The sequence below is a fragment of the Acartia tonsa genome, chromosome 4, assembly GCF_053477335.1.
Source record: "Acartia tonsa isolate MP-2025a chromosome 4, ASM5347733v1, whole genome shotgun sequence".
NCBI lineage: Eukaryota > Metazoa > Arthropoda > Copepoda > Calanoida > Acartiidae > Acartia > Acartia tonsa.
Window position 1 is genome coordinate 48,186,160 of NC_137263.1, and position 25,685 is coordinate 48,211,844.

The following is a 25,685-nucleotide window of genomic DNA, read 5'->3' on the forward strand; positions in this document are numbered from 1 at the left end:
ACAGAGTTGTTTATTTTAGGTAAGCTTTATATAGATCGCAACCAGCTGGTTTAGGGCATTTTCTGCTAATTATAAATATAGAGCTCCTAGTTCGAAAAATGTTCAAAATGCCCCCCCCTCCTCCTCCCTCCGAAAAAAGTACTTTGTAAAAACTGGAAGGGATTAAGTTAATTATTTTAAATGATTTTAATATTAGAACTTTATATAGGTCCAGTTTAAAATGCTGAGGTTTTCTTAAATAATAAAAAAATGATTATTCAAAATCAAATAGGTATTACATTTGATTTTGAATATATACTATATTATAAATCGATTTGGTTCAGTTCCAAATTACTGAAAAATTCAAGCATAGAAATAGGTTTTTAAAATTAATTTTTAATCGACATATAATAGAATTATTTTCGATCGTGAAATGGTGTAGTAGTATATATTATAAGTATAATTTTTAGTAGTGAAGCTACTCTATAATTCACTTTGTCCGTCCGTCCGTCAGTCCGTCCGTCAGTCAGTCAGTAACGCTATGGGGGAAATGGGATTTACTCAGCTCCTATAAAAGATAGAATGCTGAAATTATTTGACAACATTCCCATCATTAAGGAGCACAATTACGTATAAAACATCGATGGCGGTAGGATCGCTTTTTAGCAGGTTTTAGGCTATTTTTGTATTTTTCACATTTTTCTCCATATCTTCAGTGTTTATGGTGCGATTTTTAAAATTTTTTTAGTTATAGATATCTAAATTAAATTTCCAGTCGTTTAAAGAAAACAACTATGACGGTCAAACTACCTTTAAGCAGGTTTTAGGCTATTTTAGTATTTTTCACATTTTTCTCCATATCTTTGGTGTTTATGGTCCGATTTCCAAAATATTTTTAGTTATAGATATCAAAATTAAATTTTCTGTCCTTTAAAGAAAACAACTATGACGGTCAGAATGCCTTTTAGCAGGTTAGAGGCTATTTTTGTATTTTTTACAGTTTTCTCCATATCGCTGGTGTTTATGGTGCGATTTCCAAATTTTTTTCAGTTATACATATCAAAATTAAATTTCTTATTGTTTAAAGAAAACAACCATTACGGCCAGACTTCTTTTTTGCAGGTTTTTGGCTGTTTTTAAATTTTTTTATACCTTTGATATATATAGTCCAATTTTCCAAATTTTTTTAAGTCAAGGATTTAAAAATTAAATTTTCTGTCGTTTTAAGAAAACAAGCATGGCGGTCAGACTGCCTTTTAGCAGGTTTTTGCTATTCTTATATGTTTTACATATTTCCCCATATGTTTGGTGTTTTTGGTCCAATTTTAAAACTTTTTGGGATATCAGTATCAAAATAATTTTTCCTATTGTTATGAGCATCTTTTATGTAATTTACTTTGACCGTCATCATTATACAAAATAAAGCAGTGTTTCATGTTTATTTTCTCCAATAAATCAATTAATAAATACACTTTAAATCTACTTGTACGCATTACCATCCATGATTTTATTTTTTGTGCTTCGCTACTTATGGATGTTGTCATCCTTGTTTTCTTTTTAATCTGGTCTTAAAAGGCAAGGTTTTAAACTAAATGGAAGGTTCTAATTTAGTTCTAACATGTCTAGTTTTACCACCAGAGCTTTTTGAAATGACATATAGAAATCCATTAAAAAATAAGGATGGCAAAATTATTTGATATAAAAATTTGTGTATAATTGTAGGACTTTCTTGGAATAATTTATAGAGTTACTACTCTTTCTTCTTCATAGTAATCACCATTAAAAGTTTAAACTCCAAGGAACGATTCTTACATTTCTAAATAATTAGTGAGAGTTATATCCAACCTAACGGACGGATGTTTGTTCGTTTGTGCGATTGAATATGTTACCATTTCAAAATTATTTTTTTTGCACTCACTTTGACATATTGATAGTTTTCCTATTCCCATTTAAAAGATGCCAAAACATTGTACAAAGTTTTTGGCATGAGAGGGGTACCTAACTTAACCTGAGCACCCGAGGAGTTGTGCAATATCTTCGCAAAAAGAAAAAAATGAAGAGACTTTCAGTATTAAAGTATTTATTTAATTACACTAAGATATTACATTACAAAAAGAAAGACACCTAAATCTTTTAAATAGTATCAAAAGATATGTTAAAATAGCTCTATAATTTTATATTATATTTTTGTCCTTTTTTCATAACGGGGAATAAAAATGTTGAAAAACAAGTTCTATTACAATTTTATTGCTAAATTTTTGCCTATATTTTCGTGGATAGGATTGAACACCCCCACGAATGCAGAAATGATGCAAAAATGTGGTAAAATGTTTTCCAAGTGTGGATGTGTCACATCTTCAACATTAAAGTAAAATAATAGAGGGGGAAGGGGTTGAATAACTGTAAGTCCCCACCCCATGGGCCCTCTGCCAACTTTCAATTGGGTCATTAAATATCAGCCAATAGCGTTGCAAATATTAAAACTGCCAAGTCGCAACTAAAGGACAGGAAGCAAAAGGTCTCCAACACTGGATCCAGGTAGTTATCTGGAATATATATCTATACTTATACATCTATTCCTTCAACTACAAATCTTTATTTTACTTTCACAATTAAGTGAAGAAACTTACAAAAAGGAAATTTATAAGATTTTACAGTTTTCTAGTGGCTTCGACCCTAGCATCTAATATAGTCGCTCAAATTACGAAGATTTTGCTATTACTCAGTTGTATAAATGACATTACAAAATGACTATATACTTTTGATATAAAAGAAACATAATAAATTATTTCAAATGTGATCAAGGGCGTCCAAGCTTTTTCATTGGTGGGGGTTAAAAATTCAAAATTCATTTTTTTTTTTGGGGGGGGGGGGGGGGGTAATCTTTATATCATATGGGAAAGGACATCCAAGCTTTTTCATTTTTTATTTGGGGGGGGGGGGTAATAACCACTTTACCCCCCCTCCCATTGGACGTCCTTGATTGTGATATATTGTTAAATAGCATTTATTCAGTATATTTCATATCAAAGTATATTGACCGTTTAAAGACTTGATTACAGAGATGAAAAAGTTAATTAAATAGTGCCTAGTTGTCCTAAGAATCACCATTTCAAAATTCATAACAATGTTAAACTGAATACATCACGTAAAAATATATATTTTTTTAAAATCAACATACTTCAAATGTACAGAATTTAGTTAAGATTGTAAATTTTACCCAAATGTTTTAGGAATCATCCTACAAAGTAAAGGACAATTTTAACATGACTAAATTCAAGATCAGAGTCACCCCTTACAGACAGACGCGACGTAAGGACAGACCAACCAATTTTGTAGAAAAGTTGATCTTTTACTTCTTAAGAGTAGCAGAGACACGGTCAGACATACATTCTATCTTTATTTAATAAGGTGAAAATTTGATTGCTATATATGTGGCTTCTTCTACTCACCAAACTCACCAAAAAGCCTAATTTAAATTCTTTGAGCCAATTTTATAAATTATTTTTTTTAGGAGGCAAATTACTTTAAGGTGAAGGCAGAATAGAGCAATATGGAAATTAGAAAAAGTTCAGTGATTAAATGAGAGATAATCAATTCAGAGATGGGACAATGGGCTTTTCATATCACTTGTCCCGAAAGTTTTATAATAAAGTTTTCTTATTCGTTGGCTTAACAACTTTGGGGACTCTAGTGAATTTTGATTGGTTGTTTCATTAATTTGAGTGTTTAAACGTTTAAACCACCAATTTTAATCTACCGAAGGTGTAATGTTGTGTATCATCATTGGGAATGTACATCAATTTATCGGTCATTGTCTTCTACCTTTAGGTCCCCATCAATTAACCATTACAGAAAGAATATATTTGAAATGTAAAACAAAAACCTCTAATAATTTACTTTTCTCCGTAGATTTTTTAATCCTTTATTGGTGGATTTTGTTTTCCTTGTTTTCCCTTGTATATAATCCTAATATACATATACTTAAGGCTAATGCATTTTCTAGCTAACACAAATTTTTTTTGCTGATCACGCTCTAGCTCTAGCTGGCTAATAAACTGAACCAAACAAAAATATTTTTCTTAAAACTTTGTTTCTTAGTTTACTTTTTGAAACAAGGATGACAACACACATTTTTAGTTTGTGTCTAAAAAGGAACTTTCTTTGTGTTGTAGTAGCGAAGCTACTTTATAAATCCAAATGTCCGTCTGTCTGTGAATATTCCCTATGCCATTATGACATTGAGCTTACAGTATGTAGATTACTTGGTCCATCAGTATGTCGGTAATGCTCTGATTGATAGATGAGTAATTATTTTGTGAAGATTTTCCAGATCAATGAGCATCTACTCTATCATTCACCTGGTTCGTCAGTCTGTCTGTTGGGTATTATAGGACATAACCCGCGACCGTGGCTCAACACGTAGCGCATCCGCTCGTCGTCGGGAAGGTGAAAGGTTCGAATCTCGGTCAGACACCGCGTCATAACTAAAGACGTTAAAAATGGTTCCCGCTGCTACTATGTCAGATGCGCGACGTAAATAGTTAGAGTGGGGGGATGCCTTGGCCCGAAACAGGCGCAACTCGCTACCATGCAAAGTTTGGACTTCTCAGACAAAGGTCGTGCATCTCAGAGAGTTGGTTGTCTGATGAGTGAATGGACGCTTTACACCGCAATCATAAGTATTGTATGTATGTTCCAAGGTGAGTGGAGAGAGGTCTAGTACCCGAAGCGACACCTAGCCCCCTAGAGTCTTAACTTTATTATAGGACATCAAGTTTCTATGGGGAAATGTTAAGTTCTTCTATTTAAGATAGAAGGCTGTTTTTTTGTGAATTCAGCTGACCTTTGCAAATCTACTCTATTTTTAACTTTGTAGATTGGTCAATCTGTACTGCTCTAGAAATGGATATACGTGGATATTATGACAGGGGGAAAATTGTCGTCATTTTAGCTAACATGTAACTCATTTATGGAGTAGTCCGCTGCGAGTTTCACTTTGTAAGAGAACATGAAAATGAATCAACTAATCAAAATTGATAAACCAACGAATATGAAAACGTTATGATAAAACTTTGGGGACTAGTGTAATAGACTTTCCATTGTATCCCTCTCTCTCTCTGGAATGCATGTCTTTTTATAACTTAAATTTAAAGAGAACCACTTATCTAAATCCTTTTTAACAGCGATGTGAAACTGCTTTTTTGAGGGGTTGCTCTGCGACGGCTATTGTTCCTTTTTATTGCTTTCTGTTTTTCTTTATTTTTTATTCTCATTCTTTTTCTTTTTTTTCTCTTTATTTATCATTCTTTCCCTTTCTTTATCTTTTTTTTTCTCTTTTCCCCTTTTCATTCTCTTTCATTCTCATTATTTCTCTTTTGTTCTCTTTCTTTCTTCCTTTTTATTTCTTTTACTTTCCTTTTGTTTCTCTAAATTTTCAACAGATTCGCTATCATTAATCTTAATCTTCCTTTTTTTCTATTAATTATTAGTTCCGAAGCTACTCTATAATTCACAATGTCCGTCCGTATATCAAAATTAAATTTCCTGTCATTTGAACAAAACAACAATGGCGGTCAGACTGCCTTTTAACAGGTTTTTGGCTATTTTTATATATTTGACATATTTCCCCATATCTTTGGTATTTTTAGTTCAATTTTAAAACTTTTTTTGCATTAACGTTGAAAATATTTTTTTCCCAATGTTATGTGCATCTAGTATGTAATTTACTTTAACCGTCTTCATCATACAAAATAAAACAAGGTTTTGTGTTTATTTTCTCCAATAAATCTATTCTTGATTTAATAAATACACTTTAAATCTACTTGTACGTATTCCCATCCACAATTTTTTTTTGTGCTTCGCTACTTATGGATGTTGTCATCCTTGTTATTAGATAATTGTAGAAATTAATTCTAGCAATCAAATCTTGATTAGGTATTAAATTTGATTAGATGCTGCAATAGACTTGATGCGTCACATACTAACTACCAACGCAACAGGATGTGTGTGTAGTGTAGGAACCAATTTATATGGAAGTTATAGGGTGCTGCCACTTCTACTACTAGCAAATTCACATTCACTGTGATTTTGACCCAAAGAAGGCGTGTTTTTGTCAATTTTGTTTTGTTTTTTTTTCTGTATTTTTGGCAACATTTTGCATCATCTGTCAAAATTACACCTTTTCCGAAGATTTATATAGTTTCTGGGAAGGTTTTAAGCTATTTACAGTGGAAAAGGTTAAATTCACAACGAGAAAAACAACGGAGAAATTCTTTTTAGCCATGATAGCCCTTACCCCAAGCCTAATCAAACATAAAACATAGAAGGAAAATACGGATCTATATAAATTTTGGCTGTGTTCCACTAACTGTTAAAGGGATATTGTTTGAAACCGACATGTAAGAAGCTATTAATTGTGCCTATAAAAAATTGACGTTCTACTGGCCTACTCTTGGCCAATTAAAATGTATACTGGCCTGCCATTGGTAATTTAGTCTGTGCATTGGCCTTTCATTAGTCATTTTTATTGTATGACGTCATTTTCTTATTTGCACTATAAAGAGCTTCGACATGCAGCTGTGGATTTATGTGCAGCAAAACTTACGAGAAATATTTTTATTTTTCTTCCACTCAAATTTACATTTTAACGTGTAAAGAATGTTTGACTTCTCACCACTAAATTCATTTCACATGAAAACATATTCTATTCTTAAATGCATTTTGTACAAGAAAGAGAGGGGACATTGTGCTCTTTATTACACTAGTCCCCAAAGTTGTATAATATCGTTTTCTTATTGGTTGACTTAACAACTTTGAAAACTTTCATTGAAAATTTATTGATAGTTCATAAAGTTAAGTGTCCATACATTTCAACAATCTACACAAGGTATAATTTTGTGTCTCATCATTGGGGATGTACATTAATTTATCGGCCATTGCTTTAGATCCCTGATTTTATACAAAGATTAAGAGAGGGGACCCAGGACGGACCCTTCGCGTATTATACGTTAATGGATAAAAAGCAGCCTGAAAGCATAGCAGCCTATCATCAAACCTCTATTGATACTTCAACATGCATCTTGATCAGTCGAATCATCATTAAACATTTCAGATTTTATCTTAAACAACAGATAAGAAAATTAAATTTTTATTGCATTTTTTTATAACATTTGATAACATGTGACGGTCACCCAATAGTTGGAGAATGTACCTAAGTTTAAAAGTACAAGAGCAAATAATGATAACATATTGCTTGTAACACAAAAATTAATGCTTAGTTTTTAGATCTCTATGCTTTTTACATTTTTTTAACTCCTTAAAAAGATTATTTTTAAAAAATCCATATATACAATATGTGTTGTGTTCAAAATCCGACCCTGAATTTGGCTTTTTGTCTCTTTTGCTCACTTTTGCTAATGGATGTTATCATCCTTGTTTACTTCTAATTTAGAAACTTCAATTAATTTGTTTAATGCCGATTTTCTTTAAATTTCTATGTTGTTTTTCATAGCAATTATTAATCCTATAACATAAAGTTCTAGGTTTTTAAAAATGTTTTCGTTAACCACTGAGCTGATAGAGTTCTCCATTTAAGGGAAGCTTCACATAGGTTCTAGGATGGTTTCGGTTATTCTATTTTTACATTTAAGTCTTTTGGTGGCTTTGGTTTTTTTTCTGACTTTCGAATGCAGAGCCCTATATGCTAGGAGCGCAGCCGCTAGTTGCATTATAAAGTTTTAAAACTATTTTTCAATTTCAATCCTAAAAAATGTGAATACTAAAAGTTATCGTCATTTGCAGCCTTGATTTTCTATAACCAGAAAACTGGTCTAATCAGTAATTAAATCTCTGTCTGGTGGTGGCTACACCCAAAGACTTTAAGAACAAGTTGGATTTATATGGGGGTTGGTTATGTATTTACTGCCAAAGTTTTTATTTTTATTTTTGAATGTTTTATATGTAACACTAGCCTCTATGGGCTTTGCTCCAAGAGTTAATTTTAAAAAAGATAAGTACCTCTGGTGCTGCCACAACCACATTTTTATTTTAAGGGGGGTCGGGGGTGTCCCACGCCCCAAGAAAATAGCCTTAAACCACCACAGGACCAGTAGGTATATTTCCTGAAGAGTTGAATCCGATCGGTTCAGTGGTTACCGAGATCTTAAGGGACAGACAGACGGACGGACAGACATCGTACTACTTTGTATTATAGATTTAATTATTAAATTTTTTGCTAATTTGCTATTAAAAGGGTTAAATTTTCAGCTCATATATAATTTTTAATGTCATAGAATTTAATAATTTTTAAAAAGGTGCGGTGCATTTTTAGGAGTTGGACGGATTGATAATCGTTTTCATCTTCTTAATGGGGATAAAAATGCAACTTGTTATTGATAATCTTTGATGCTTATACATTCTATTTGTTTCTGATTATCTAAGAATATCGGAAAAGTATGATCATCAACTCTTATGATTTATGTCTAAAAAATTCTAAAATACGAAAATTTAAAATAACGGGAAACCGATTTCCAGAATGGCTTCGAAACCGATCCATATCCGCTGGATTAGCACTGGTTCGCAGCAATACTGAATAAACATGAATTACATCGTATTACGGACAAATATCCACGAATATCAAATTAATTTGTGTTAGACCGGGCCTAGGACAATAGGACAATTCTAATATGTCTAGATTAACGAAAAGGTCTAACTGTTACGGACAGACGAAACGACCCTAATTATAAAAAAGCTTCGCTTTTAAAAAGACAAACAGACACATAGCAACAACCATAGACACCCCCTATGTGTGTATATATACATCCACACAGCCATTATAATAGAAAGAAAAAAATAGAATACAACATTTCAATTTTGACGGGCATCCAAAAACTTACGAGATATTTTATTTTCTCCGTCCAGGATCCGAGAGGTTTCCATGTCCAGGATCCGAGAGGTTTTCATCCTGGCGTCTCTTCACTCTATATGCAAGATTTTATCTCACGACGCTCTCAGTGCAAGAGAGAGAGAGAGAGAGAGAGAGAGAGTGAGAGAGAGAGAGAAAGGGCGAAAAATTAAGGGAGGGGTATCATAGATATAGAGAAATAAGATGCAACTAAAAGCTCGTAAATATTGTCTCAGATACCAAAAACTCACCACCAGGCACACACCACAGAGACCAAACAACATTTTTCAAAAATACAAAATAATAAGCCATAAATCCTAACAAAACTTAAAGTGACAAAAAATAGTAATAAGAGAAATAAAAAGAGAAATTAATCTTTGGAATGTGACTTCAATGTGAAATTTTTGAATATTGTACCTCCTGTATTGTTAAGGTAAGGTTTTAGAAATGTAAAATTTATTTATTTAATCATTTGTGATATATATGTGTAAAAAATTCAATTGTGTTTTATGACATTTACTGTGCACAATTCTAGCATCCACACTAGAGTTGGGTTGGATATTCGGCCTGATACCGGATATTCAAACTATCCGGTAATTTGTCGGATATCGAACGTCGGTGAGATATCCAGTATCCGGCCCAACCCTAATCTACACCCCTAGATTCCTCTAGGGGCATGTTTTCTTATAATCTATGTTAGGATCAGCTGTGCAGCTGTTTACGCCGCTAAATGGGGTTAGCTGTAGAGAAGCTACACAGTAAACGAGAACCATATCGGTTCAGCGGTTAGCGAGATCCTACGGTACACACAGACAGACAAACAAGCAAATAGAGATGCTATTATTTTATTATAAGGAATAGTTAAATATGAAAAAATCCAACCTTTTACTTAAATAAGTTTCACTAATATAATTGAACTATCTTGATGGTAGATTTGGAGAGCGATGGGTCTAGCCATTTATGAGAACTTAATGGACATAAACACGTAAATAAAATTTCACAACTTTATAGCATACTAGTGGATACGCCCCTACAGGTCTGTAGGCACAATTTCAAAAGACTGAGGGAGAGAGGGGGAGGGGTAGGTGGTTAACTTTTTTCTCTCTAAATTTTTGTTTTTCAAACAAGTTTTTTGTTTCTACGGCTATTGCTTCTGGAAGGGTGGAGATACGAATTTGCTAGATATGTAGATTATATGCGCATTAGTGTGGCCCAAATGAAGGTCTAAATCGCTTTTCAATGTGCGCAATGTAAAAATAGGTTATGTATTGTTTGTAGATTTTAGCCCTATAATTGATTTTAAGAAAAAATCTATCGCTGTCTCGTCAAATGCATTTTTATTTTCATTCTTTCTTCCCCAATTAATATAGCCTTACACCAGATATAAAGCAAAACATCAAATTTTCTGTCTGTTTGTTTACAAACATTGAAATAAAATATTAAAATCACCAGGAATAAACATATGAAGAAAGAAAGTATAAAAATTTATTTATGTACAATTACAATAATTTGGAAAAGCTAATTCATACTGCAAAATCATGTAAGAAAAATAATTAAAGATAAGCCTTACTCTTTGACTTTATTCCTGGTTTAATAAAAAACAATCAAATTATTTTTTGCAATATTAATTTTTTTATTAGTATGCTTTTTTTTAATGTTGAATATGAGAATACGTATATTACATGTTTTTTTTACCTTCATTTAATTTTTTATTTAAATAAATTGTCTCTTTATTGGCGACAATGTCTGTTGAGCCATGAAATTTATTAAAAACACTTTTCCTATTTTATGTCTTTATAATGTATTTTTTTAGAGTTTTTCATAATTTCTCTTCTCATAAGACTAATAGCTACTGTTTTAGTTTAATTTCTTACACAAATTATCAATTTAAATAAAACAATGTTTTTAGACGTTTTTCGGAATTATTCGGCAGGAATGGCGGTTCTGCCTACTTTTTATAATTGCTTCATATTTAAACTCTTGTTACATTATTTTAGGTTGGCAGTTCTTTAATTATTTCTTGTTAAAATCATGAAAATATTCCGTTTTTTGATAAAAAGCTTAAGATTGAAATTTCGAGATCAATTTTCATTGTAGAGAGGTCTAGTTTTCACTAAAAGGTCTACATTTGAGCCGGTAACAACTTCAAGGTATGCGCAAATTGATATGGTAAAGATTTAAAAATTCATGTTTTTTTGGGCCAGTCTAATGCGCATTTAAAAATCAGAAATTATGAGAAAAACATCAACGTTTTATTAATGCTGTTATTGGTATATTAATGTTTTTTACTCTTTCATAAAAAAAATATGTTTAACTTTTTTAGGTTTTCACCTAACTTGATTAGAAATATTGAAAATTAAAACGTAAAATATAAATCTAATGCTATGAATAAGTCAAGATGTATTTAATAAACATGATTTAATTGCAAAGTTTTTCTATACTTAGGGTCGATTCGTATATCTGTAACTTGTTTAGCTATAATCATTTGTTTAGGCATACTTGTCCTACGATTTGTCTAATATGAAAATAATGATTTTTTGATTTAAAATTTTTTTAATATTATATTATAGTTGTACTATTACTATTTACTTGATTTTTAGAATATTGATTCCTTGACTTATTAGACATAAAGTTATAATCAAAACAATTTTATTATGAAGCCTTAAAATGTGCATAAGTCTAAATTAAGCTTCCTCTGTTTAGGTATTTTGGGGATAGATTAATAAAACTTTTGTTCAGACTTCAAAATAATGTTTAAATATCAAATGCGTTGTTACTCTGTATTTGTTACTAGTGACAGTGCCCTAGCCTCTTTTATAGATAAAAATAAGTTAGGAATAGTTATTCATTGCATCGTATCATAAACAGCTTTCCGCGGATATAAAATGTACAATTATTAAAACCTGTTTTGTCAGCCCTAAGATGCCGAAGCAACGTGCTAACAAAACTGGTTTTAATATTATGATTGTACATTATTATTTTCGTAGAAAACTGTATATAATACAATACGATATATGATTTTTTTAGCGTGGCTGAGAACCAGTTCTCATCTACTAGATATTAATCGGTATCGAAGCCATACCAGAAATAAATACTCTTTTCATCGGAAGGGATTGTTAATTTGTCTGACTTTCTTATTTGATAAGCTTCGCTTCCTTGTAAAATATTATTTTTGTTTGCAGCATTAATACAAGTAGCGCAGCTATCTAAAGTTAGGGTATGTCTATACGTATTTACAATCTATTAATGATACTTCAATGTTACAAAAATGAGACTTTATATTAACTGTTAAAAGTTAGAAAAAAATTCAGTTCTTTTTCCTGTTTTTAAAAAGACAATTGATATAATCATTTTATTTCATAATCCATCTGGTTGTCTTAAAAAATCGGACATTTGTTATATAGATTGCATAACTTTGTCTAACTGTATAAACAAGACCATCATGATTAATTGGGTACATGGCAGATTTACCACTAGCAAAAATACAGTGATATCACTGTCATAAACACAGTGATTTGCTGTCATAAACACAGTTTTACTGTCAAATTCACACCTGCATTTTTAGGGGGTATGACAAAAATACAGTTATTGCACTGGCATATTTACAGTTTTGCTGTCAATTATACACCTACATATTGACAAAAATACATCTATTGCATTTATAATTTGTCAATTATACACCTACATATTGACAAATATACATCTGATCGGTAAAATATTGTTTGTATATTGTGAATGTAATTACAAATAAGTTTAGTTTCAATTATGTCTTCGTCTCAGATCTTGAGAGAGAGCGCCATGTTCTGCAAAGTATCAGTGAAGGTCAAAGCAGAGGTCGTACCTGTACCTATATCACCACTAGATCCTGATACAGTCATAGAAGAGGGAAGAAATGTTTTCTTCTCCTTTGATATAAATTTAGCTATTAACACTGATTCGGAAATAACTCTTTCTCAATTAGAAGACAAAGTTTTCTCGTTAGAAAGATCAATTTTAGATATCAAACAAGCTGGCCCTATATGATTTTATATTATCATAACGAAATAAATTATATATTTAATAGATGTGTTAAATAAAAACAAGATTTTTTTTTTATATTAGTGCAACACTATATAAAAAATATACAATATTTGTCTGTTACCTTCTTTTGAAAAGTTTAGAATTATTGTTGTGTAGATTGATTTAACTATTATTAATAACAGATATAAGTTTTAACAACTTGGTCAAAATATTTAGAATTAATATTAATTTAAAATTAGGTGTATTTTTGTCATCAAAACTGTGAATTTGACAGCATACTCGAATTTCATGGGTGTGAACTTGACAGTACAACTGTGTTTATGACAGCAGAAAGATGTAATTTTGACAGTGGATAAAAAAATATTGCCAAAAATACAGCTAAAAACGAAATTGACAAAAACACACCCAATTTTTGTCAAAAACACAGTGGTTGTATTTTTGCTAGTGGTAAAATTGGCAGCACCCCGATTAATTACAGAGCTCGACTAAGTTTATCCATAGAAAAGTTTTTCTATTACTGATCTCTCTGATAAAACTCTTTTTTTTACATCTTTTCTATCTTTTATTGATGTTGTGGTTCCAGAGATATAAAGTGCATCTACCAAATCATACACACGCCATTTCTTGGTAAAATTAAGATATTTGAAGCCAAATAAGACCAGTTTGGGAAATTTTTTATAGTGCCTATAAAAAGTGACGTCATGCAATACAAATGACCAATGATAGGCCAATAAACAGACTAAATTAAAAATGGTATGCCATTATACATTTTAATTTACCAATGGTAGGCCAGTATACATTTTAATTGACCAATGGTAGGCCAGTATACATTTTAATTGACCATTAGTAGGCCAGTATGATGTCATTTTTTATAGGCACTATAAAAGGTTAAAAGAAAAAACAGTTTGGCCTTTATTTCTTATAGTTTTGGAAATAACTTTGAAATAATCATCAAGAAATTTTGGGTATAGTCCCTTTCGTAACATCGCACCTTATGGGGCGATTCTTCGTATTTTCACAGTAGCTTTTCTCCTATTTCTATCCCCTGCGGGGGCTCTAACCCTGCGGGGCCAATTACCTAACCATGTGGGGCAATCACCTAACCCAATATAACCTAACCAAGCCTAAAATAACCTATAAAAAGCCATTTAAAAATACGACGAATCGCCCCTTATAGGGCGATGTTACGAAAGGGACTATTCCCGAAATTTTAGTTACCAAAAGTTTTTTTAATTGTTTGTTTCAAACATGTAGGTACTAGAGTATGGATCTTAAATCAATTTTAAACCCAACCTTCCTCAAAAATATCAAAGAAAAATCACAGAAGATTGAGAAATATGGTTTTATACTTCATTATCCTTTCCCTGTAATCCAATGTTGAAAAACTAGAGGCTGACTTTCTAGCATCTAGAGGCTCTTTATTCAAAAGGGCGAAAATGGGCAAAAAAAGGCCTGAAACCACCCCAAGACTTAAATATAATAATAAAATAGCCTAAAACAAAGTCAAACCAATGTAAAGATACCTTAGCGGGGATTAAGGTAAAAAAACCCTACTACTTTGAAAGTAAAATTGATGATCTTTTTTATTTGACTGCAACAATTTTATCATGTATTCAATAAAGTTTTATATTGTATAGATATCAAGAGATAAGAAAAGAAGGTCACAAAAAAACAATAATAATAGTTTTAATTACTTTTTAGCTCTTATTGGATTTAGTCCGGAAATTAAAAAAAAACATTTTGTATACGTTTCTGAGGACTGTTTCTAAAAAACGTTGTTTTTTCTCAGAGAGAGAGAGAGGTAAAAATGGGCTGTTTATTACACCAGTCCCCAAAGTTTTTTATAACGTTTTATATTCGTTAGCTTAACAACTTTGGGGAAATTTTGATTGGTTGGTTTATTAAGTTGAGTGTCTAAGCGTTTTAACTAAATGGCTTAACAACTTTTGGGACCACTAATTTTAATCTACAGAAAGTGTAATTTTGTGTGTCATCATTTGGGATGTACAAAAATTTATCGGCCAATGTCTTATCCCTTCCGACCCCTGATTTGACTCCTGATTTCAAAAAAGTTTGTTAAATTTGTCTTATTAATTGTAGTTTTTTTTTAATATATATATCTTGATTAAGCTTAGGAGAAGAGTAAAATACATCACACAGTATAATCATTAAACCTTGCAAGCATTGGCGTGCCAGAGGGGAGGTGAAAGGGGGTGTCAACACCCCCTAAAAAAACATTGATTTTTTTCGCTCCCTCAAGACTGTACACCCAATTGTGAATCGCTCTGCACGCCAGTGCTTTCAAGCAGGGAAGGAGGGGACAATAGGCTGTTTATTCAACTAGTCCCCAAAGTTTTATTATGACATTTTTATATTTGTTGGAATAACAACTTTGGGGACTTAATTCAATTTTCATTTAGGTTGAGTGTTCAACCGTTTCAACTATATGGTATTTGGGATGTACATCAATTTATCTACCATTGTCTTATACCTTTAGATCCCTGGCTTTCAAGACTACTCATTAAATCTAAATTATTTAGACTTTAGATAGTTGTCTTTGGATACGAATATAGACCTAAAGTATTATCAGAAAGTCTGCACATTTAAATTGAACATCTGGATTTTTTAGCTCATCCACAACTAATTTTGAAGTGATAAATTTGTATGTAAGTGTTTAAAAAAATGATATCTATGAAGATATGGTATGAGTTTATAAGCGTAGCATCTTGATAGCACTCCTAAAAGAAAATATGTTCATAAATTCTTCCTTATTTCTAATTAATATTCTGTTCGTTCAAGCGTTTATGGATGTTGACATTCTTGTTCAATAGTACAATTTTATCTTTTGATGAATATATAGACATTAGACATAGTTAACTATTAGAGTATCCCATAATATAAAGTAGTAAGGTTTTTTGTCTGAATCTCAAAATTAGGGAATTAATTATGAATAAAAAATCACGCAACCTTTCTTTAAAAAAAATAAATCTTTAAAGTTAATTAATGTGAAAAGTATAAGTTTAAATGAAAAAAAAATCTTTAGTAAGTGCTATTTTTTTTATGTTAAAGATTTTGCAAAAATGTTTCATTGCGTTCTTGATCAGAAATATGTTAGAATTTGTTGTTAGGTTTTTTCTAAAAATCTTTATATTTAAGGTCTAAATTTTAAAATTATAATTTTTTAAAGCTTATATATAGTATGTATATAAGTTGTTTGTAAAAAAAAATATTAAAAATTATTTTTTGTTTGTTTTTTATTAAAGATTTTAATATTTTTAAAATTTTTTTTTCAGAACTTAAAGTTGAAATTAAACAAAAAGATCCTGTTGAAATATTTTGGTTTTACCTTGAATCATCATGGTTTTATGTCTATTTTCACCATACATAGGTCCCAGGGGTCGGCACTTACTTTTGTCTTGATTCAATTGTAGCCCACAGTGTATTATAACATCTTTTTTCTTATTATTTTTTTGATTAAATTATTATTATTATGTATTTGTATGGATATTACATATGAATAATCAGAGAGGAAGGCTGTTTATTACACTAGTCCCCAAAGTTTTATAATAACATTTTATTATTCGCTGGCTTATCAACTTTGTGGGACATTTAGTAAATTTTAATTGGTTGGTTTCTTTAGTTGAGTGTCCAATCGTTTCAACCTCTAATTATAATTTACAGAAGGGGAAATTTTGTGTATCATTATTGGGAATGTACAGTAATTTATCGGCCATTGTCTCATCCCTTTAGATTCCTGATGAATAATTCTTGTCATTTGTGTCATTTTTCACAAGTTTTGGCTTTATATGCATTTGATACACGCATATCATTACAAGCTCAAACCAATAGATATAATCTAGATACATACTCTCCTTATCAGCCAACAGGAAAACAGCGGAAGAACAATCTGGCCATATTGTTGGTTAGAAAGTGTACATATTTTGATACTCTAGATATGTACTCTATGGATTAGCCAACAGGAAAACAGTGGAGAAAAATTCTGGCCATAGTATTGGTTAGAAAGTGTACAGATGTTGAAATGCATTTATTCTTTCTTTTTGCTCGTATAATGAGATAGCTACGAATAGGTCATTTTAGGATATAGCTTTTCTTGGGTAAAATATATGCAAAGATGTCTGCTAGAATTTTGACGGATTATGGGGCCAGTATAAGATAAGATTTATTTTCCTCAAAGGTACAACATATTTTATTAGATATATATTATAAATTATGTTACTATGCTTGATTTGTTTGATTCATCTGGTTTGTTGTGTTTGGTGCAGGTTAGATAATAATATACATAATAACAATTATTAAGTACCTAGCATGGAATTGGCCGAACTTCATCTCCACCTAGTTACCAGGCCAGTTTAAATTGAATGGAGACAATATTTTACAATAAAAATTCCATGCAACATTGTACCAGATAGTTGGCATAACCCTTTAAGGGTTGTGGAGCCACTGGTGTACTTTGACGCTTGCCAAGCCGATACAATGTTATATGTGCAAATAAATAATAATCTTAACAATGAAACAATATCTTGCTGTGTATTTCAGACATCCTCCTACTATCAGTTGCAACTTCTCCAAGCGTGAATTCGGAACAATTAAGGAACCAAAACCTCCATAAGGAGTCGCTATTCCCGTTGAGATCCCTTTTCAGCTCCAAATAGACAGTTTCCTTTATATCAAATTATTTTCATTATAGAGTGGAGTTTTGTCCGGGTTTTAAGGACATCTCCACACCAATAATTACAGGATAACGGCAAATTTCGCGATAACACTTGGTCCAATCCAAAAAATCCAAAAAAAAACCAAAGAAAAGTCCAAAAAAGGACAAGAATACCCTAATAATAATCATATCGTGTACTTAAGTGAACAAGGTGTAATGGTTGGTTTCGATTCCTACGGAATCTGATTTTTATTTTTGAGAATGGATATAAAAAATCCTAAGAATAGGTCATATGCGATTCCTACGGAATCTGATTTTGGTATTTTGATAATGGGAGTGTGTCCCTAAATATGTATGGTTCGATTCCTCCGGAATCTGATTTTTGTGTTTTGAGAACTGGTCACAGCATGGCTGTGAATGGGGCAACAAAATGGGAGAGGAAGAGGGGGGGGGGGAGGGGGTTTTAAGGGAAGGCGAAAACGTATCATTAATCCATTGATTCCACCCCTTTTTGAAGGTAAAAGGGTGAAAGTGGGTCATGTTAAAAAAGACTGTGGCGTGCTATTGCGCGCGTAATTTGGTTATAGCTTTGCTTTAGTGAGGTTTAAATCTTACTATTGTTTAGACACGAAATGTTCGGAGAGGAAGAATACCAACAAATGTGGCAGCCGCTACGCAATAGATTGACAATAACATATGAACGACTTCTCAATATAGTTAATGGTGACAATGTCAGTGACGAAGTACGTCGTGAGGTAGCCCGTCTTCTATACCAACAGGGTTATTTAGAAACCGAGTTGGCCCTCACACTATACAACCCAAACAAGGACATGGAGTTTCATGAAGCTAAATTGGGTGAAATTGCTGAGCGGATAACTGCTCAAGAGGGGGCCTGTCTCCAGCTATAGTTCCAGAAGTTGGCCATTTCCGGTTTGAACCAGTTACGGTCAAGTTCTCTACGACTTTATATACAAGATATCCGCAAAAATATCCGCAAAAACACCCGCGGAAATGTCCACATGATGTTCACAAAAATCAACAAAAATCAACAATGAATCAACAGAAAAAAACTGCAAAAAGTTACTGATATGGCTATTGAAATATAAAATTGTTTTTGAAGAATAATACAGTTTAGTTTTATCCAAAAAAGTAAAAGTATTAAAATATCATAAATTATCATAAATTCATTGATTTGTTTAATAAATCCTAGATATCTTGCTATGAACTTTTATTTTTTATGAAGGATGTATAGAGTAATAGGATGTCTGTTAATATTTCGCTATGGATTAATTTTCATTAGCATAAAAAAAAGTGAAGTGAGAAACTGGTTAAAATAAGGGAGATGGGTCAGGGAATTCAACAGGTTAGGGGGAGGAGGGGGGGAAAAAACTAGAAGGGGAGTGGTGGGTGGTTTGTGCGCGGCCGTGACTTCCAGCTAGACAGACGGAGCGGCGCCTATCGTTTGGTATATACTGGGGGGGAGAAAAATAGGGGGAGGGGGGAAGAGTGGTTTTCCGGTAAAGCACGGCAGAATAAAGCAAAAGAATAAAGCAAAAGAGGGGGCGGGGGGGAGACAATTGGTTGTAAAGCATAGGGGGAATACGCGGGAAATCGGAAGTAGGGAAAGTTATTTATTAATTAATAAGTTAAATTAAGATTGAATAATGTATGGTATTAAGACACAAGGGGGGTATAAATATGGGGGTGGGTAGGGTCAAAGTTCAATTGTCTCAGAAATGTCAGATCAAGAAGAGGAAGTTGGACAAGGCCAAGGTGCTTTACCGGATGGGGCGCCGGAAGTTCCGGAGGAGGCTGGAGGAGAAGAAGATGTTCCCCTCCAAGACCAGGTGCAGGAGCTCATCGCCATGTTGAACTCAAGCGATGAAATCGATGATCCTGCACCCGTGCACGGCGTCCAGCAGCTGCTGAACCTCGCGGCAGTGCCTGATCTACTCCCATTTCCGGGGGTAGACAGGCGCTGTCTGGACCTCTGGTTTATGGTCAAGAGGAGGTTAATGGGCGTCGTGTACGAGGGCGACAGACTTATGTGGAGGAGATTCCGCCAAGATGCCATCGATGAGGAGATCCTCCGCATGATGTACTCCAACTATGGGTTAGTCGTGAGGCTAATTTCAGTAATGCCCACGTACGCCCGCTCCTTCCAGGCCAACATGGATTCCATCGCCACCATGGACCGCTTGGTCACCGTCCAGCAGGACCTTGTGGAGGAGCTCCTCCAACAGGAACCCGACGACGTCGATGACTCCAGCGACTACGACGAGTAGATGGCTATGCCCACTACATGAGCTTAACCAGTCCAGTCAGCGATAGTCATATATTAAACAAAATTTTCGATATCTAAATTTGAATAAATAAATATATTTTTGGTCAAAATTATGAAAAAACTTTGTTATTTTTTTATTAGATAAAATAGAGGTAGAGGTTGCGCGATTCGTTAGTTGCTTGATAAAAAATATATAATATAATAGAAGAAGTCAAAGTCAAAATATAAAATGTAAAATGAATAAAGTGGATAAGAAACAAACTATGCTAAAGCTACTCTATACATAGGTATGTATGTCGGTTCCTACGGAACCTACTCGTTGAGATTTGAGGTTAAAGAAATGCTGTTTTATTATTTTTTTGGTATAGAAATTAAGTGCTTACAAAAAGTCGAGGGCTAAAGATACGAATAGAAACTTAGTTAGAACAAAAAATTGTTAAATAGAGGAAGAGAAAAAATAAAGTATTTGCTTTTTTTTTAAGAAAGTAAGTAATAAGTAAGTAAAATATCTTTCTTGAGAATAATTTTATTATCAATCAGTTTAATTTCAAAAATAAAATATTTGCTTTTTTAAAATATTTGCTTTTTTAAAACTCAATCTTGTTTAGGTAATAAGTAAAACATTTTTTCTTAAAAATATTTTTATTATCAATTAGTTTAATTTCAAGTGGAAGGTTGTTGAATATAGTTGGGAAATTTTTGGGGGTGGAAGGAATTTCAGGCCTTAGGGAAGACCCAATCTGACTAAAATAACGATTAAATTCATTAGCTATTTCTTGGTCATTTTCAATTTTGTTTGGGCCTACTTGAAGGTATGTGCACTCAGGGGAAGATTTACTAAACCCAATGACTTCCTTTAGGGTTTTCCAGAGTTTTTTCCCATCCCCGTTTGCATCTCTTATTTGTTGTCTGTAATATTCAATCTTTGCTCTTCTCACTTGCCTATTGTAATTATTCCTATAGACATTGTAAATACTTTCATTTTCAATTGTTTTGTCTTTTAAAAAGTTGCTGTACAAAATATCTCTATGCAATCTACAACGCAATAAAAAGTCTGACATGAAAGGCTGCTGAGGCTGGGTACGTTTGTTTTTTCGTTTTTTTCTAACTGGACACTTTTCATTATAAAGTCTCAAAAAGGTTGAAATAAAGTTATCATAAGCAATGTTTGTGTTGTCTTGGTTTAAAACGTGATTCCAGTTAGTGTGGTAGAGTGCATAGTTTAAGGCATCAAAGTTTTCATCATTCAATTCTCTTTTTTCAAAGAAATCTGGAGGTTTGGGTTTATTTACTCTGTCTATTCGGAATGAATTAATAATTGGCAAGTGATCGGAGATTTTTGAAGTTAAGACAAAGGAAGACATTAGGTTTTGAATAAAGTTACCTACCCCGAATAAATCAAGAAGGGTTGCAGTGGTTCTAGTTACTCTAGTAGCTCTGGTAACGGTATTTATGATACCGTTAAAGGAAAAAGACTCAATAATTCTCATGGAGTTGCTATTTATATTATTTATTTTGAAAAGATCAAAATTGAAATCTCCTACAATGAAGTATGGTATGCTTAAAGCTGCTATTCTATCAATCAGGTCCAAAAAAAGTTCAAAAAATTCTTCTATTTCAGCACTACTCTGATTGGGTGGCCGATAACAGTTTAGTAAGCAAAACTTTAGTCCATTGTGGGAAATTTTTAAGCAAATAGATTCAAGAATATTTTCTTTAAATGAAAATTTATCAAATAGTTTATCTACTTTATAATATTTGCTTACTAGAATACCCACCCCTCCCCCCCTACTTTTTGTGCGGAGTTTAACATGCCAATCGTAATTATTAATTCCATAGCAATCCATATTTACATCCTTATTCAGCCATAATTCTTGAAAACACAGAACATTTAAGTGGATATCATGTTGTCTAAAGAAGTCTACAGTGGAGACAATATCATTGTATTTAGAATGTAATGACTGACAATTAATACTAAAAATATTGAGAAGGTTTTCATTGAATGTTTTCAGTTTCTGTACGATACCTTGTTCACTTGAAAAAACGCAATTTATTCCGAATTCGTTCTCAAAATCGTTAAAGTAGTCGCCGTAAATCGGATTCATAAGATTTAGACCAATGTTATCGTTTAAGTTACCGTAATCCTGGTTAATCTGATCATTAGGGAGGTTTGTCATAGCAGAGCTGGTCCAGGAGCACCGCAGGAGGAATCGTCTTAACATCAAGTATGGACATCTGAAACACAGTAGATATTAGTGGACAAATAAAAATAGGTAATATACAATATATTATCGTTAAAGCGAAAAAAATTACCATATTTACTATGGTTATTCCGATAGCGTTTAGTTTATGTGTGTGTTGGGGGTGGCAACACATTTCAAGCTAGTTTAGTTCCCCCTACTCATTTTCATACAAGTTCCAAGTATTTTATATGCTAATCAGCAGAAAAATAAGAAAAATAGATTGAAATTAATATGCTATGTTGGCGTTCTAACAAGTTGGGTAATATTTAATATTAATATTATAATAATATAGAGTTTACGTGGATATAAACATTAAGTTTTTCGAAATAAATCACTTTGTAAATGAATTTAAAAATGATGATAATAATTTTGTTAAGTACCTTTTTTTCCGACGTATAAGATACTTAACCTCATGATGTGATTACCGCCTTTGTAGCTTTGCTTTGCTTAGCTTTGTTGGCGGTGTCTCTAGCTTTGGCCCTCGTGGCCACAGGATCAGAAGGTGCTGAGTCAACGACAGGGGCAACAGGTACAGAAGGTGCTGAGTCAACGACAGGGGCAACAGGTACGGAAGGTGCTGAGTCAACGACAGGTGTAGATGCGGCAGATGCGGCAGACGTGGCGGCAAGTGCGGCGGTGTGTGTGGCGGTAGGTACGGCAATAGATGCCGCAGGTACGGCGACAGACACGGCGGCAAGTGCGGCAGACGTGGCGGCAGATGCGGCGGCGGTCACGGCGGCAGGTGCGGCGGTGAGCGCGGCGGCAGGTGCGGCAGTGAAATCAGCTGTAGCGGCGGCTGCGGATGCGACGGCGGCAGGTACTGACTGTGTGGGCTGTGCGGCTGGTGCAACGGCTGTATGTGCGGCGGTTGCGACGGTTGCGGCAGAGTCTATGGGAGGGAACACAGCTAGGTCCCCAAGAGCTGGGGCAGGGGCAGACGTTAAATTATGTTGAATCGTGCTGGAAGGGTGGGCTGTGATCGTACTAAACTGTCTTGGGAAGTCATCCTCTGTTAAGTCAGCCTGATTAGAGAAGAATGTTTTCCTTTCCTCAGGCGCTAGCTTGTTGAAACAAAGGATAGGCGGTGCCTCTGACAGAAAAAAATCCTCGCTTCCAGGTATGGGTTGGGCCATTTCCTTCAGGTCTTTGCCAAACGGGTTAAGGCAGCGTATCCAGCGGCTGCCGTTCTTGAGCTGAAATTGGACATGTTGGCCAGCGACTTTGGCCCTCGAAATCTGGTTTGTGGCATACACAAAGGTCATGGTCTTCCTGTTGAGGTCGGACATATCTTGCTTCGCCTGGACTAACCTATTGGGGAAGAACGGGACCGGTGACGCGTTGTTCCTGGGATTGAACCTCTTGATCTCGGCGTTGTAACGGTCAAGCACAGCCTTCTTATTGTTCATCCACGCGTCGAGGTAGGATCTAGACATAAAACGAAAAATAAAAACGGGGATCTGGCCCTTTGTATATGGGAGCATATGGGCACGCTCGACGATATCACAAAAATGTGAGGGAATATATTCTAATTCTCCACGTTTAAGAGCGGCTTCAAGGGTGGGCCTTATAATGTTTCTAAATATGATAAACTCTGTAATATTTTCACGGCTCCACGGCTGCTGAAAATTCACTATTCTACAACTCCAATCGCGGCACCTTTGCTCTCTTATCGAGTTTTGTAGAAGTTGAAATTTGACGAAATTTTCTCTCGACGATTCAATAGAGTTTAAATAGTCTTTTTGTTGTGTAATCGTGGTCCTAATCGCTTTTTGTTCACTTGCAACAGATTTAGCATCTACGAAATTTTCTATACCTTCGATAGATTGAATTTTAACATTTAAATCTGAGACTCTCAATTTAATATCGTTTATTTCGGTTTTATGACTGGCAAAAGTACTATGAATAAGCTCATCCCTTACCTTAGCTATATTCGCATCGTATTCTTTAAACTTAACATCCAAAGCAGCGTCCAAATTTGTTTTAAACTTTGACCAATATTCTGGGTTGTCACACGTACTACAGGCCATGATGAAGTGAAGATGGCGGAACCGAGGGTGCTGAGTGAGTGTGGGTCAGCTGACCAATGGTGGGACGCGAAAAAATGTTAGCCAATGGGAGAGCTTATTTGTCGGGAGTACTTTGCGCCGGTAAAAATGTTGCCAGACCGATAAATTATCATAAAATTATCAAAAAAAATTTGAGAGTGTTTTCACCAAAAATTGTTCATTAAGTTAAAGCGATTAGGTTACACATAAGTTAAAAAAAAACTTTTAATTCATTAATGTTTTATTTTCACTTTTTTTGTGTTAACAATTGACCGATACGTTAACACATACACATTGCCAGGCCTAAATACGAGGTGCCCTCTGGCTACAGTGTCTTCCCTTTCCTCCAACTGCGGAGTGACCACGGGCAGTGGGGAGAGGGGAACTAGTTGAGAGAGAGGGGGAAGGTAGAACTGAGCTTAACACATGGGGTAGGGCGGGGGAGAGCTTGCTAAATGCGTGTGCTCAGCCCGACTCTCTGAACTAAACTAAACTAAACTAAACTAAACTAAACTAAACTAAACTATGACCATCTAGATCAACTTATTCTATTAACAAAACAAAGAATCTTTTTAGGTCAGTTGAATATGAGTTGCTGATTGTGTACAGAGTTTCCTCGGTGTTTCATCATCCTATCTCAATATTTACTACTAGCTAAAAAAGCCTCAAACTTAAAAAAATCCAAATTTAAATTTTTCAATTTTTGATTTTTTTGAAGTTTGAAGCTTTTTTAGCTAGTAAAAATATTGAGATAGGATGAGGAAACTGTATACACAAACGGCAACTCAAAATCAGCTGACCTATTTTTAGTCAATGGCTAAAACATTCATAATATAAACAAGGATGATAACAATCATGAATAGTAAATGTTTTTTTCATTAAAAAAAACAAAAGAAGATGAACCGACGGTGGGATAAAGTAAGAGATAGAGTGTTAATTTTCTCATAAAATTTTCAGCTGCTAATATAATATAGCTAAGAACCCCCCCCCCCCCCAGTCCCCCACTCACATATTCAATATAAATCAAGACTCATCAATTGCTATATAGACATGTATATGTAATGTACAATGATTTATTGGGCAGATTTCCATTGGTCTGAATAATCTCATAATTTTATTTATTAATTCAGCCATCTTTCTTAAAATAACACACGAAAAATGATCTATTTTTAAAACAACTTTCAAATTTGTGATTGACGCTATCCTAAAAATGAATGTTAAACAAGCAACAGGTTTGATGCACAACAAGGACGTCTAAGCTTTTTTTTGGGGGGGGGGATTCAAATGAGGGGGTTAACACCCTTTTATCCCCTTACCACCTTGGAAATCTATGATTCAAACTATATAAAAGGACACAAATCCTTATCAAGAACCCCTGAGGTAAAACTTCCACTGACTGGGAGTTTCATTTTTTTATTGTAAATTTTAGTCTGCCCTTCTGCATCCAAAATCATGTGCACGCCCTTAGTTGCTTTGCAACATTAATTGTGACAAATGATAATCAGTAAATCTGTCATGCTTATATAATGTTACAGAA

The 25,685-nt window shown here is 33.6% G+C and overlaps 1 protein-coding gene across 1 annotated transcript; it reads right to left on the minus strand.

Moving 5' to 3' along the window:
- Positions 1-20,558: 20,558 nt before the first annotated feature.
- Positions 20,559-24,668, minus strand: LOC145317524 (uncharacterized). Its single transcript, XM_080158635.1, has 2 exons — positions 24,023-24,668; positions 20,559-23,528 (listed from the first exon to the last, which is right to left on the minus strand). The coding sequence occupies exon 2, from the start codon at positions 23,507-23,509 to the stop codon at positions 22,514-22,516; it is 996 nt and encodes a 331-aa protein (XP_080014761.1). The 5' UTR covers positions 23,510-23,528; positions 24,023-24,668; the 3' UTR covers positions 20,559-22,513.
- Positions 24,669-25,685: the final 1,017 nt, after the last annotated feature.